The sequence below is a fragment of the Magallana gigas genome, chromosome 8 (genome assembly GCF_963853765.1).
Source record: "Magallana gigas chromosome 8, xbMagGiga1.1, whole genome shotgun sequence".
NCBI lineage: Eukaryota > Metazoa > Mollusca > Bivalvia > Ostreida > Ostreidae > Magallana > Magallana gigas.
Genome location: NC_088860.1, coordinates 35,757,418 through 35,773,303, shown reverse-complemented (window position 1 = coordinate 35,773,303; position 15,886 = coordinate 35,757,418). Strand labels below are relative to the sequence as shown.

At 31.5% G+C, this 15,886-nt stretch overlaps 2 protein-coding genes across 4 annotated transcripts in view; one reads left to right on the top strand and one right to left on the bottom strand.

Moving 5' to 3' along the window:
- LOC105348437 (ADAM 17-like protease) overlaps positions 1 to 9,330 on the bottom strand; it is a 24,672-nt gene extending 15,342 nt beyond the window's left edge. The window contains exons 1-9 of the mRNA XM_066070039.1: positions 9,152 to 9,330; positions 8,684 to 8,810; positions 8,231 to 8,450; positions 6,415 to 6,515; positions 6,045 to 6,142; positions 5,253 to 5,386; positions 5,043 to 5,138; positions 3,400 to 3,492; positions 2,847 to 2,985 (exon numbers count right to left, since the gene is read on the bottom strand). Coding sequence (XP_065926111.1) covers positions 2,847 to 2,985; positions 3,400 to 3,492; positions 5,043 to 5,138; positions 5,253 to 5,386; positions 6,045 to 6,142; positions 6,415 to 6,515; positions 8,231 to 8,450; positions 8,684 to 8,810; positions 9,152 to 9,200 — 1,057 coding nt within the window. The 5' untranslated portion in view covers positions 9,201 to 9,330. The remainder of the gene's footprint in view (positions 1 to 2,846; positions 2,986 to 3,399; positions 3,493 to 5,042; positions 5,139 to 5,252; positions 5,387 to 6,044; positions 6,143 to 6,414; positions 6,516 to 8,230; positions 8,451 to 8,683; positions 8,811 to 9,151) is intronic.
- Positions 8,693 to 15,886, top strand: part of LOC105348436 (chitinase domain-containing protein 1) — a 20,746-nt gene continuing 13,552 nt past the window's right edge. For 2 of the 3 annotated variants that reach the window (XM_066068494.1, XM_066068492.1), the window contains exons 1-7: positions 9,710 to 9,777; positions 11,313 to 11,444; positions 11,871 to 12,020; positions 12,984 to 13,116; positions 13,548 to 13,589; positions 14,929 to 15,035; positions 15,157 to 15,218. In XM_066068494.1, the coding sequence (XP_065924566.1) occupies positions 11,346 to 11,444; positions 11,871 to 12,020; positions 12,984 to 13,116; positions 13,548 to 13,589; positions 14,929 to 15,035; positions 15,157 to 15,218 (593 nt within the window). In that variant the 5' untranslated portion in view covers positions 9,710 to 9,777; positions 11,313 to 11,345. Of the gene's footprint in view, positions 8,764 to 9,709; positions 9,778 to 11,312; positions 11,445 to 11,870; positions 12,021 to 12,983; positions 13,117 to 13,547; positions 13,590 to 14,928; positions 15,036 to 15,156; positions 15,219 to 15,886 lie in introns of those variants that run through there. The other variant, XM_066068493.1, reaches the window with a different exon arrangement.

Genomic DNA, 15,886 nt, shown 5'->3' with positions numbered 1-15,886 from the left:
GAAAAAGATCTTGAAAGATTTTCTCCCAACTTTTCTGTAGAACAAACTTGAATCTACACTACCTGAGGATGCCTCCACACAAGTGTAAGCTTTTCTGGCCAAATGTTTTTTGAGAAGAAGAAGTTTACAACAATGGACAGACAATGGACAAATTTTGAACAGAAAAGCTCACTTGAGCTTTCAGCTCAGGTGAGCTGAAAAGTAAAAGCAACCACAAAAATTACAATATATGTATCGATCATTACATAAAAAAAGCAAAAAACTACTGAATACAGGGCTATTTTCGCCCCGTGTTATTTTCTTCCTTTTACAAAAAAATGATAATTTGAGACTCTGAAAAACACACAGTCTTCAGGTGGTATAGGACACTACCATATTGTGACGCATTGTTTATCAAAATAAACAACAAAACCAAGCGTAATTAGTAGTTTCTTTCACGTTCTTGTCACCTACCAGCATAGCGCAGTGGGTTAGAGGGTTTGCTATGAATCTGTAAGTCATGAGTTGGAATCCCGCTGGGGTTTTTACAATTTTTAACTCTGACTCCAAATATTTTTAAAAGCTTTTTTTTTTAATAAATATTGTAAAATTTGAAAATTGTAAACCGAGAAAAGAATTTTAATTATAATGTACTACTTCATTAATTAATTTACATTAATATCAACAAATGTCCTATACAACCTTAAATTTGCGCACTGACAGTATGATGTAGAATGCATACTAATTTAAAAGTTCTTTTTCAATTTTTTATTGAAAAAACCTACGAAAACTTACATGTATTATACATGTATTAATAATCAAGTAATTTAATTTTAAACATTAAACATGGCATGCTTTGAACATGTAGTGACATAATATGAAATAATGCAACTACAAAATACTGAATTCATATTTCATAAATAAGTTTCATTTGCCTGAAAACCAAGGTAAGAGATACACTGGTAGAACATGATAGGTCCAGGACGGTTAATGATTTAGCTAGAGTACATTATTATTGATAATTAGTGAAGGATTTTGATGCTCAATGTGCATTCATGCATGATTCTAGTTGTACTAGAGGTGCATAAATTACATGCAAAACTAAGATTTCTGGGACATTTTACCCATGCAAAGTTACATAACAATTGTTGAACCTATATATAGTGAGATTGGTATAATTTTAATTCCCTTGGAAAGCAAGAGGATTTTTCTTTTTCATTACTTTGAGTTATTACAGCCATACATAAACAGTGGAAACAGGCAACTCTTAGAAATCTTACCTTATTCTATCTAAATATCGTACACATATACATCAATAAGGAAGTTATCATCAAATCTGAATACTGAAATTTCTTTACACTATGCAAGACATACCAAAATCATAGCACACATTAAAATCAAAGTACTGAAGAACTGACGGGAGTTGATTTTATTTTGCATGACAAGTACATGTAGTTTCTAATTTGAATTACGCACATTTTTATAATATGAATTTTTGGACTTTTTCAACAAGAATGTCGAGAACCCCCAATATGAATCATGTTAAATAATATTTAAAGATAAAATTAATTCAATCAGACTATGTATCAGTAATAGAAATATTTCTCGAAAATTGTATGGATCCAAGCAATATTGAACTCTAGTCTCGTTCAACCAAACGCTCGGCTGACACCGTATATCTCCGACAAGGATTTACGGAGACAGCCGAGTGTCGAGTTGAACGGGACTATATTAAACTCTGGCGTAGGAATACATACGACTACAAAAAATATTTAAATTGTTCGAACCATTTAAAATCTGACTATTTTCAAGGTACTTATAAATAAGTTTCCTTGAAAAACAATGCTTCAGCATACATTACATCGAATTTATCAATTATTTTCAATAACTAAGTCTTGTCAGCAGCAATGATTTGTGCTGAGGTCCAAACACTGTTTCACTTTCGGTTTGTCTGAGTAACTACATAGGAGAGTTGATTAAAATCAACTCCCAAAAATCAATAGAAAAGATAACCCTCTGATATAGATGTCAATTAATGTTATCAATGTTTAAATTAGTAAATTGAGATGCTACATGTGTAACTTCTTTCCAACTCCTTTTTTTGGTCAATACTTTTTTTTATCAATTTAATTATTTTTACATATCAACAATATATATAAACTGTCAACTGCTAAACCATATGCAAGTATGCCTGCATATATATATAATCCTCATATTTTTAAATTAGGTAAGACAAAGCATCCCCAATTATTATTAATTAAGGATCAGGTGTACATAAAACATATTTACTAAGACTGGTTTTGATTTTTAGTAACCCTTATTATATACAAAAAATTACATCACAAAAAAATACAAAAAAATTAAGCCGCAGTGAAATTCAATTATTTAATTTATCTGTAATTTATTTTTAATTACAATGGATGAGCAGACATCAAACTTCAATCAATTCAGGTGAACAAATAGCATTTACAATACAATACATTGACAAAAAGAATTTCTTATTATTAAAGAACAAAAAAGAAAATAAAAGATAAAATTTGACCGAAATTGGAATTTAACTTAGAGATCATCAATTTTCATGAGCTATGGTCACCTGTAATGTACTAATTAAAGGAATAAACAGAACTAAAGGAATACTGTAAATTCCTTATTTACGCGAGTACTTAATTCCGCGATTCTGGTGTTTTGTATCAAATCAAGAGAATATAAAATCGTGATCAGCAATATTTTATTATAATTTCCTGTAGTTCATAACTGTCTGAAAAATAAAAGCGAGATTTTAAAATCCGCTAGGGTTGCTTTTTGCGATTTAACCTGGAAATTAATTCCTCGCGTTAAATTAGGAATCCACAGTAGACAGAACTTACCCGGAGAACACATTCCCCCCAAATCAGTGTTCCTCCACGAAGCTATGTATGCCAAGCCTAGTTTCCCTGGGAACGACTGATATGTGAATAAGTGAGCTAAACAGAAAGCGTAGAACTTCTGATACTCCCAACCAAACATCTGAAAAGTTAAAAAAATATATATAGATATATACCGGTAACAAGAGGCCCTGTAGCCACATCGCACACAACTCTGATCAAATCAGCTCAGCTTTATAGTAACAAATAAAAAATGTATCTCGACAATTAAGTATTAATACTATATTAGTATAAAACTTTGGAAACATCATTGTTCATGGGAGACCAATTAATGTTCACGGCTTTCATGGGTAGCCCTTAATTGCCCACGAATTTACATCCCCAAGAACATATATGCAAGAATTTGTCTAATGTTTACTAAAATTCTCCCGAACTTGCTTTCAACGAAATTATCTGACCCCAGGAACCACAAATTTTTTTTAACAATTTTGAATCCCTTTTACCAAAGGGCGTATTGTGCCAAGTTTAGTTTAGTTTAATAGACGAGGATTCTCACATCTAGCACGAGTCCCATATCCTGGGGTCGGTTCCTCATGTTGTAATGGCGGCCTTGGGGAGGAACATATGTGTAGGAGTCGTGCACAATCAGCTGAAACCATAGAAAACCGAGATTATTTTTTTTCCTATGTGTGAATTAATATTTAAAGGGACTTGGACACGATTTCACTTAAAATTTTCAAATTTTAATTTTCCATTTTCAATGTTTAAACTGATGAATAAGGAAGTTTCTAATGCTATGTCAAAATTTGAAAGTCAAATATCAAGTTATAAGCAAGATACAGAGTTCCTAATTCTTTGTTTTGTAAACAAAGCTCGAATATTATTATTTTTTACATTTGTGTTGTATTGGCGTGAGTTTCAATCAAATGTACTTTTCTTTTGTTGATAATAGTATTTATGAAGATATTGGATAAGTTTAAATTGTTTTCACATGCCATTTTGTCTAAGAAATGGTTATTCTCTACATTACATTTTTTGTAAACAGCTATAAGACTCGAGCTTTGTTTACATATCAATCAGTATCTCGCTTGTAACTTGACTTTAACATTCAATATTTTAGTCAATCATTTAAAATGCACCAGTAAACCATTTTATACATAAAAAATAAAAATAAAATTTTTGATCTCAAATCGTGTCCAAGTCCCTTTAAAAGGAAAATGAAAACTTTCCCCTGATGCTCTATGCATTTTAAAAATTGTAACCATGTCAAAATAACATAATGATATTAAAGTTGCAAACACTGAAAAAATGTCTAAATTATTAAATGATAAGGCCATTGTTATAGCATTAAATGATTTATTTTTGACGTCGTCGGGTCAATAACTGCCGTCAGATAGCAGTCAAATTGAAAAACACGCGTTAGCGCATTATGATAACTTGTCTGCTCACTGACGGCAGTTATTAATTGACAGGACGACGTTGAAAATAAATCATTTAATGCTTATATTTACATTCCCTTACTGATGAAATCAATTATTTACTTAGATAAATTGATACAAATTGCAGATTATGAAGTAAGTAAATTAGTAACAGCATGAGCAACTGTTTTATATAATTATCCAGTTAAAACTGGTTATAACATAGACTGTTGACTTGAGGTCGATAAGCATGAATTTCAAAATATAATCCTGGAAAATAACTCTTGAGGTTTTGTTTAAAACAATAAAATCTACTTTTTTGTTGAATAATTGTAAAACATGGTGTTTTGACAACATGTTTGAAATATATTTTTTAACTGATAACATAGAAATCACTGTTTGGGAACTACTTATGTAAATTACATGTTAATTAATACACAGTTATTTAGAGGCATTTAAAGATCACAGAATTTAATGGAAAAACACAGTAGAATGTAAATATTTTAAAATACCCGGTAATCAAATTGCAAATATTGTCGATTTCACATGTAGTATTCAATCATATACGATTGTATATTCTTCTTTTTTCTTTATATTAAAAAAAAAAAACAATTCATATGCAATACATAACCTTCCATTGCATTCTATACTAGTAATTTTAAATGCCCAACTTGCAGATATATGTTATATGCAATACTTTTAAGTTTTGAATTGATTAATCATATATATCAGTGTGTGCAAAAGCTAAATACTTTAAAATCTAAGAATATATAGAGCTTACCTCTGCAATTTCAAATCCAAGATTCCTGATGTTTGAGTTTGAATCTGGCCAGTTCGTTACCTTATAAATTGCATTTACTCTGCCAATTATCCCAATCTAAACATAATAGTAAAATCAAAATGTGTCTGGTATCTATAGTTTGAAATACATTAAATTCAAGTTATTTCTTTTTAAACACAGTGCAAAAAAATTATCAAAAAGATTAGTTACAATATATTCTCCTGTTGTTCTTCGATCACTCTGTCCAAGATTTTGGAAGAAATAATAATCGGCAACAACGACCAATCGGCAAACAGTGTGGGTTCCTACGTACGACATTGCCCGACGTTTTTGCCTCATGGGACCTACAAGTAATCGCAGAACAACGTTCTCATCCTCTACATTACTCAAAATGATTATGAATACTGTACCTTTTTTTTAAAAATGAAACAAGACGACTGCTGTCTAAAAGAGTTTGAATTGTATAAAAAGTCTGATTAAAGAATATATACCAGACAAGTACACTTGTTTTAGAATGAAAGTAATTTGGACATGTACCGATATACTACAATTGGCTGCATTAAGGTTTCATTTACTGTTTATACTTATAGGTAAAATAAGAGAAATCTGTGATATCAGAGCCCTCAATATCTCTTCCTACGACATGGAAACAACAAAACTCTAGCTAGAAAAATTAATAATGTATGAAAGAGACCAAGCAAATTTTTTATTGTTAATAATAAAAAAAACCCAACCCAATCCTGCTAGCCAGATTTTAAAATTGAAACCTACATGTCACTGTAATCTGCAAAGAAATTAAGATTTGAATTTGTTATCACTCAGTTACCAAGCAAGACAATTATTCTTGCTAGCGGAGATAAAAATTACATCAACACATTTGTGATAACACACCGGTGATAGTGACAATAAAGATCGAGTAAAAAAAAATAAGTAGCATAGCATACTTTACCCTGTTTAAAGTGTCAAATATTGTTTTAAGTAATTCCTCTTTAATTTACTTACTTTCCATTTCATCATGAATAGGGAAAAGCCTTAGCCCATCCTCTAAGTTATCTGCCCCTGTTAAAGTTGTTCCCCTTGTTGCATTGCACAGTGGTTCCCTGTAAAATATTAGATTTACAGAATTTTACCAGGTGTAAATGATAGAGAGAAAAATTAAGTATTCATATTTTTAATTAAAAGCATATGCATCATCATGATAAGATAAGATAAGATAAGATAAGATATATCTGTTTAGATTATTAATACTTCTGAAACTATAGTTTTCACTTCAATCTATTCATCCTTCTTTAATAAATGTAATCAAAATATAAAATAGTTTAAGAAAAAATCTTTAAGACCCTTAATTTGATACTTAATTAATTTAATTTACCTAATTCCCATAGTCGTTTTCTCTGGTTTCCACTTCATGTCCGAGAGTCGGTACGCTATCATAGTGTCATTTGAAGGCCCTGAAAAATGCCTCCAAGAAGGCTGAAAACCCAGAGAAAAAAAAGTTGATGATAAAGTCAGATACAGTCTAGGGACAAAATTATTTAAATTGCCACTTCAAAATGGCCGCCGGACTTTGAATTTGCGCACCTTGATATTTGGGATGTATTAAAAATTTAATATGATGCCCTAAAAATTAAAAGTTGAAATTTTCACATTTTGATGTGATAATTATGATAAAGTTATGATGGGAATTTTATTGAGGGCAATGACTTTTAGGGGACACAGTTTTCCCATTTGAAAAACTATACTCAAAAATTTGATAATTCTTCTAAGTTTTAAGAAAAATACTAGGGGAAAATGAACTTATTTGATGTATTGTGTAATCAGCCTTGTGATTATCTATTAATTAATGAATATTCATTAATTCTTAATATTCTGGTATTTTTGTGTAAATAAATGCCACTCATTTCTGGTGAAAATTTTATTGAAAAAATAAAATGTTTTTTATCACTTTTAAAAAGCTAGGACAAAATATGATTAAATCTGTACCATTCTTCTTTAATCCGGTTTCATCACTTGGAGCTTTAGAGAACTACATGTAATATTAATAGCTATGTAAAGCATTATATGACAATTGTGTGCAATATTATCTACCACTATAGAAGATATAGAACTAATGGCTCTGTGTTTCAGAAACTCAGAATTTAGAATAAAGTACAAGTAAAATACAATGTTAGATCGCTTTATTATATTCATGTACTGTAAATTCCTTATTAAACGCGAGGAATTGATATCCACATAAAATTGTGAGAAGGCGTCTCGCCGATTTTAAAAATTTCCCTTTAATTTTTTGGACAGATATCGATGTAGACTATTAGCTCGGAAACATGATGAAATATCGGTGATCGCGATTTTATATTCTCGCGATTTGATGCAAAATGCTATTCACAGAATTAAATCCTCGGCGCGTAAAATAAATAATCTACAGTATCGTGTATAATGTACATGTAAGTATGGATATAAGTATGCCAATATAAATAAATAAAGCCCTATGGTCTAAAACATGTACAAGTATAAATTCATATAGCAATCCAATTTCATTAAATTGTTTTGCGTACAATTTCATGATCAGTTAAGTTACAATTTCCTTTTCAGACTGATCATGTTGTACATGTGCCGGTTCCACATTTTTTTAAAAATAAAATTTAACAATTAAAATAGATGTGTGTACAAGAAGAAGACAGTGTTTGACAAAAAAACTATATCTTTTCTTCTGCAAGATTCAAATAATGCATATGATGCTCCTACATTTTCATAAATTTGGATTTTTAAAAGAACAATCTTTTTGTAGAAATTATGATACAGTCACTGTACCTGTTCAAATTAGTTAAATTAATTGCAACAGTATTGACATGATTTAACTCTCACAAATAGAACAAATACATGGGAATTATTATCTATAGTGAAAACCAATTACTTTATTTCCCAGATTTAATCAAAGTCTACTATTACTGTGTCCTGAAATCATTAGATTTCGTGGTGGCTCAATTTTCGTGGGTACCTCTCACCCATGAATTAACATCCTCCATGAATAAATAAATTAGGACTGTAAAGTCATATTTCCTTTTGTAAGTATCAGAGAATACACGAAATTACGTCCCCATGAACCTGTAAAATTGAAGCAATCCTCAAAAATTGGCCCACACGAATTTTAATGATTCCACAGTATATATTTCATGTGACAGCTAGATTACCTCAAAGAAATATTTTTCCTCCTTTGTGTTGACACTGATGATAGCCAGGTCGTTCTCCCACTGGAGGTGCACTGAGGACCCTGGGTCTGTCTTCGAGGTCCCTTCAAAATAGAGGTCCTTGTTGACTGCGAACTCTGAGGTTGAACCATCGCTGTGAACAGCTGAGGCCTTAAAATCACTGGACAGTGGCACTGATGGTTTCAACAGTAGGTGAAATTTTCTGTTGGTAATGAAAGAGGATCCCTTATTTTTTAAGGGTTCTATGATTGGCCATCGCTTTTGATGAAATTGTAAAAATGAGATGTCACCAAGATCTACATGATCTATAGGTGAAATTTTCTGCATGTAATGAATAATTCATCAATAGCAATTATTTTAAGAGCATAAGATGTTTTATAAATGATTAAATCTAAATAAAGTTTATTTAATCTAATAAAAAAAAAATCAATGCACCTTCCAAAACTTTCAAACCACACTTCATGGATGGCTGCATTTGGCCTTGGATCAACGCTCCTGCGAACGCGTCTATTTAGGTCAGTTTTCTTTAAGAATTCATAGTATGACAAATCCTCTTCAAAGGCTGCAAAAAGTAAAATTATTCAATATGTATTATATTTCTATATTTACCCCTGGCAATTGCACAAAACTTATATAGTAAATGCACACATTTTCAAACGTTCATGCAGTTCTTAAAATTTTTAGTCGAACGTTACATGCATCTCTTGATTATGAAAATTTACCTAAATCTTCCCCCCCCCCCCCCAAAAAAAAAGCTAATTTTCTAAATTTTTCAGCCCCGGTCCCGGTAAAAAAAAAAAGAGGAGACGTTAGGTCTGTGGTGCTCCTGAGAAGTCAATAAACAGTGATTGAGTGATAGAACACCATTAAGACCACACCCTTGATTCGTTTGTCTGTACCCACCGTATGCACACGAGAAGCAGAGTAGATATACATATACACAAAATTCCATACTGCCTATTAGAATTTAGAAACATTACACACAGAAACACAAAAAGGTCCAAATAAGTTGCTTTTGTTACTCGCAACACGAAAACGAAAACAACTGGTATTTTCTACTTTCATTTTCACGCCTTGATATGCTCGCCTAATACCCCAAAACTTATATATAGTTTACAGATTGTCAGATCGTTCACAATAAAAAAAAAATAACATTAGATTTATAATAAAATTGTTTTATTTTATGAATGTATTTTTAAATATTTAATCAGATAAGATACATAAGATTGTAAGATTCTACATGTATTATTATTGTGCTTGCTATAGCCTAAAAGCATCCACACAATGTAACGTTAACTTTTTTTTTAAATTAAAAAAAACTTAAAAATTAAAATAAAAACAGAGATATATATGAATTCTTCTGAATACACATACTATAATAAATATTAGTTTAGAAGGCCACTTTTTGTGCTCTGTTATCTTTCAAATAAGATCTATACCTACATGTATAGACCTATATTTCTGGTAAATAGTTGAACAGTTCGTCTGCTCAAGAGAAACGATACTCAACACCGAGGGATAAATCACAGGTATAAGTAATAGTAGATGTATATTACAATCCAAAAGACGGGGAAACTTTGATAATTATTTCTTCTTAATCAGACTTTCAAGAAGTACAAGCACCTGTTGTGCGCCGATGCGCTAACCAGCTATAACGTCTGGCACTATTTCTTGATAAGTTGATTATCAGATATACAGTTATATGGTTTAGTTCTACAGCATAACAAATGATTGACTAATGTATTCAAAATCTTTTCAAAAATGAAAAATTGTAGGTAGAGGAGTGAATAAAAATGTCTTCACTAATCAATTATGTCTGCAAGTTACTTGATATTCTAAAGAATATTCCAGCCTCTTGTTAGAATTACCTATATTTATATGTAAAGTTAAATGTGAAGCTTTTTGAAATTGCTACATTTAGCTAAATTTAGCAATAAAGCTAAATTAAGAGAATGTGCCTAGCGCTAAAGTTGTTTCTGCCTGTATAATATTATGTTTCAAATGTAACGTACTGTCAACTGACTAGTTCGATCATGACGTCGCCAGATCATTGCTCAATTCAGTGGTAGAGCATCTGATTTGAGAGTCACGGAACTCGGATTCAAATTAAGTCTGGCCCGTCATTATTTCTCCCATATCCTGTTACATTTGGTGCTGTGCCAACCCCTGAAACTGACAGATTAACTCCTGCCAGGGGAAAGACTATGGAGATGTAAAAGATATCATTTACGGGGGAAGGAATGTGATGCTCAGACTGGTTTGGTCACTGGCACCAGATTGCTCAGTTGGTACTGAACACTTGGCAAAAGATTCATGGGCCCAGGTTTGAATACCGGACTGGTCCATTATTATTTTATCCATCCATTTACACACTATATACTGTAGATTCCTAATATAAATGTGAGGAATTTTCGCTTGAAATCGCGAGAGGCAATCCTCGTGGAGCCAAATCTCAGTTGATATTATAAGCATTTGAGCTTTTCCAGAACTTAATTCTTAAATTTATAAAACAGTTGCATTTAAGATTGAATGTTAATAATCAAACCATTTTTTAAAGAGGGTATATACAAGACATTGTATTGGTAATATATCAATGTGTACATGTAGTACATGTATTACAGCAACATTTATATTAAATGTATACGTCGAGTTGTCTGAAATTTACTAAACAGTATCATACTGTAAGTTAGTGTTACTTTTAAGACTTCTCTGATGCCTAGAAGCCAGTCCTGTTATACACAAAGGTGCTGTTACAAATTGTTTCTTTTGGTAAATTTTTGGACTGGGGGTATAAATTAGATCAGGCCCCAGGATCATGATCAAAGCTGTCTTTGACTGGAGTTGAAATTTGTACACTATTAATAGTGTTTTTATTGCCTGATTAAAACGGTCGAAAAATAAAACGCTATTGATATGTATCTGTTATATTAATATTATGCTGATAGTTACAAATTTTAAAAGCTTAATTATTATAAAATTTCTTGATTTAACAATAAAATGAAGGATATCGATCATCTGATTCTATTATGAAATAAATGATAAAATGTGTTGATTTCTTTGACAGGTGCATAAAAAAGATACCCCGGTGGATTAGACAATGGATTTAAGTTTTCTGTGGATTAGTCTTCTCATGCAGTTGGTTTTGACTGGGGCCATTCTATCAAAGAATGACAAGAAAAAAGAAAAACAAAAAGAGGTATATTTAATTTACCTGCTATAATTATAATTTTTACCTGTTATAATCATCTCATCTAAAAAATATCTTAACTCTGGTTTTTAAAGATGTCTAATTAAAAGTGTTTGAAAACATACGTATACATGTATAGTCGGCTCACTATGGAATTCACAACTTCCATTTTGTATATAAATACCCATTGCATCAAATGGTCTCCAGTGTTCCTTGGTTAATATGATATCTGAGGGTTAATTTTTCTCTGTCTTTGATATTGATTTATAGTTTAATAAATTGAGCTTGACTGGGCAATGTTTCCTTTTTTTCCTTCAGTGTTAATTAATCACTGTTCAAATCAATGTAAACAAAAGGGCAACATAACATAGATATTAATTGATATAGATTTTTATTTCTTGTAATTTAGGTTTAGATTCATTTCTATTTTACAAGGTGACATTGAGTTCAGTTAATGTCATAGACAGAGGCCTGGTCACAGAAAAACTCAAATCTAAAGACATCATCAAGGAACATGCATCCTATTGTGACAGGGACAGAGAGGTCAAACATTTCCCAGGGGTCACTCTGGCCTACGTTACGCCTGTAAGTATACCAAAGAAATACATGCACAGTTATGCAAAGGTAAGATAAAGAAGTGGCTGCTTCAGGCTTTTTGGACAATTTGGGGGGAGGGGGGTTGAAATTCTTATATCATGTATCTTTTTGGGCCAAATAAATCAATATAATAGTTCTCGGACCAAAGATTTTGAAATATAAGGCTGCAGGCATCTATTTCTTTTTACTTTTAAAGGGGAATAACTCAATGACAGATTTAAACTTAAATTGGGCTATTCCCCTTTTTCAATATTGCAATTCACTATCAATACAGCAGCAATTGACATATAGTGATCCAGTGCCTCAGAAAATATATTGAAATTTTTTTTGGCTTTGGTACACGTAAGCTTTCCTCAAAACGAAAATGGATAATTAATTAATTTTCCACTACTGAATCTGTCTGACTATATGTTTGAAATTGTTATGTTTGAATATATGTTACAGCCATTTATATACTGATATCAAGTTGCTAATATTAGCCTGAAAGTGATGTTTGTGAGGATAACACTTTCATTTTAGTTAGAAAGAAGAATGATGATGATCTAAAACTTGAAGTATTAAAAAATAACAAATTGATTACTTTCAGTCTGTAAAATAATGCTGGCCCCAGCACCTACTATTGGATGCATTTTATTTTTGTTTTCAGTTGTATCAGTTTTGTTTAGTTGGTTTCTTTCTCTTTTTTTTATTCATACACTTGAAGAGCATCAAATCTGATGTCATATAAAGATTATGCTACCTGTTTCAAAAAAGTTTATCTTTTAATTTAATTGTTTTAATAAACCATCCTTTGTATGCTATACACTTACAACATTACAGTTACTTTATAAAATTCAATTTAATTGGGCTAAATTTATGCCTTAAAACAATTCATACATCTATATAAAACCACACATGAATTGGTACATATTTATTGTTGGTTATTTTTATTGTGTGATATTTTTTCTCCAGTGGAACAATCATGGGTATGATGTTGCCAAGATTTTCTCTCAAAAATTCTCCTTTGTGTCGCCGGTATGGTTACAGATCAAACGGAGGAAAGGCGGGACTTTCTTTGTACAAGGAGACCACGACATAGATCAGGGTATAATGATGTATAATGATGTATAATGATTTTATAAATATTTCCAAATTTGCAAAACTGTAGGAAATCTGCATGATGAAATCATTACGGTAGTTTACTAATTATAATTTAGTTTAAATTTGTAACTGAATGGTCCTTTAGTAATATTGATTTAGTTCATTAGATTAAGTTTGCTTTTCTCCTACTTTAAGGGTATACATGTATGTTATTTAAGGTACATAGTTTTTGTAATAACATGATATGTCATATATATATATATATGATATCAACCTCAGTTATAATAGAGTAGGCTTATTAAATGGGTGTAAGGAAGGAATGCAATGAAAATGTTCAATTAGGTTTGTGGAGGTGGTTACAGTATTAAACATCAAGGAATGTATGGAGATGAAGTTTTAATAGTTATCATTTTGCATTGAGTTTATCATTTTCAGGATGGGTAGAAGATGTTACAAAAGGAAAATCAACTGAAATGGGTAAGGTGTTACATTTTCACCATTGGGTACATTCCATTTAATGATCACCTGAGGAGGCTGGGTGGTCAACCAATTATACATCAGATCTACCTTAATATTTTTATACTGTATACAGGGAAATATTCGCCCCGTTTTATTTTCGCCCCTTTTGCCTTCGCTGTCAGAAGGCAAATTTAAGACTGGGCAAACTCTACATTGCAAATTATATCTCTGTTAACACAACTGCATCTAGGCGAATTCAAGACGGGGCGAAACCGTTTGCAAATGTAAAAAGGTGAAAATTACACGAGGGCGAAAATAACCCTGCATACAGTAGATAATTTGTTTAGCTATAAACCTTGTTTTACCGGGAATAAAGTAAACTTCCATGTTTTAGCTTAAAAGCTGAACTCTGCTTGTAAAATGGCACAGTCACACTGGTATATAAATCTTTGATTTTGTTACACTCGATTGCACACCTGAAAATCATAGCAAACGTGTAGTGTTCCTGTCGAGGTTTTTGGATTTTATGCATTTATTTCTTATTTTATGTGCATATATTCTGTTTGTAAAAAATGCATTGACCTGTTTATTTGATGTACAGGTAAGTATTCTCCTGGCTTGAAAAAAGTGCATAGAATTTGAGTAACATAACAAGGCAAGATGAACAGCCTCACAGGTGAGACCTCTACAGCAAAATACTTTAAACTGTTAACGAGTCTGCAGCTTATATAGGGGTTGCAGGTATACGATGATGAAAGAGAAATATGACGGATAGTGTCTATTTAAGAGCGTTGTTCAGCTTTAAGTTTTTTAAAATTAGTTTTTGCATACTGTAGAAGCACATATATTCGTTGGGTTAAACTTTCGTTGTTTTTAAACCAAATACAGTTTCGATGGGATTAAATTTCGTGATATCCCAACCTCTAAATTGTATTTTGTATCAACTCTGTATTTTTTAATACTTGCAATTGGGTTAAAAATTCATCATGGATTTAATTTCGTTGTAAATGATAAATTAGCCAACGAATAAAACAAAATTAAATTCTCAACGAATATTATACAATATATCTATATACAGAGCTGGAGCCTCTCCAAGGCAAGTAAAAGTTGCTCAATATACTAGATATTTTAAGTACAGGTATATCAGTCTGTTGTGTTCAGTTTGGTGATGCCCAAGGTTTGTCTTAAAAAATTGTCAGATATGTAGAGTTGAACTGATGTTTATCGAATACTAAAACATTAAATGAATAGTCCAAATGACCCACTAATCAGAATGTTTTACCTTATTTCCCTTTCTTACTATTGTATAATGATATTTATCGATGTACGGCTTCATTGTTCCCATTTGTTATCTCAGTTCCTAGAGTCCTGTTTGATGGCTGGAGTAGATCAGACTATGAAAGCTTATTTTCTGATGAAAGTGCCATAGAAGACTGTGCCAATGTTCTTCTCAAATTTATCAAAGTATGTGCATTCTAACATATAATACCTTAATACCAGTAGCTGCATTTTTTATTTATTTCTTGAGGTTTCAAACATTAAATGTTATTGCCAGAAGTGAATACTTGAATGTTCATTTTTTTAGAAAAAGAAATTTCCTGGAATAGTGGTTGAAATCTGGTCACAGCTTGGTGGACAGTACAGAAAGTAAGAACATTGTTTAGTGTCTGAAATCTTTGTATACAAATGAGATATTGATTAACCCACCCCCCCCCCCCCCCCCACCCCTTTCCATCATTATTTTCCTTCGATGAAATGGACAAAATGTTTGGAAATTGATGGTATGCCAGTCAGTAGACCAAGTGTTACAATGTCTTTGGATCCCATATCAAAACAAACATCAAACTCGGATACCCCATAAGACGTATAGAGCTACTATCAATTTTAAGGTCAATTAAGGAACAAGGGTAAAACTACTTAATTTGGAAATTCACTATTAGACCAAGTGTCTTTACATTAATTGTGCATGCTTTACTTTTAGATTTTTAAATGTACCTTTTTAAGCAATAAATTTTTCCATGTCTTTTAAGGTATCCGATCCTCAAACTTAAAGTATTTATTTTTTCATCATTAAAATGTTATTTGTCCTTCAAACTTATATGATAAATGAAATGAAACAAAAATTTAAAAAAGATTGATGGTATCCATGCATTTTTCAAAGTTATTGCAAATTTGCCTACAATGAAAGCAATGGAATAAATATACAAGTTGAGATCAGATTTTTTTTTTTAAGTTGTAGCGATGGCTCAGACCCCTTTGCTTTTATGTAGTAGATCTCTGTGGAACCACTAAGTCAAGCATTTTGTTGAATAACT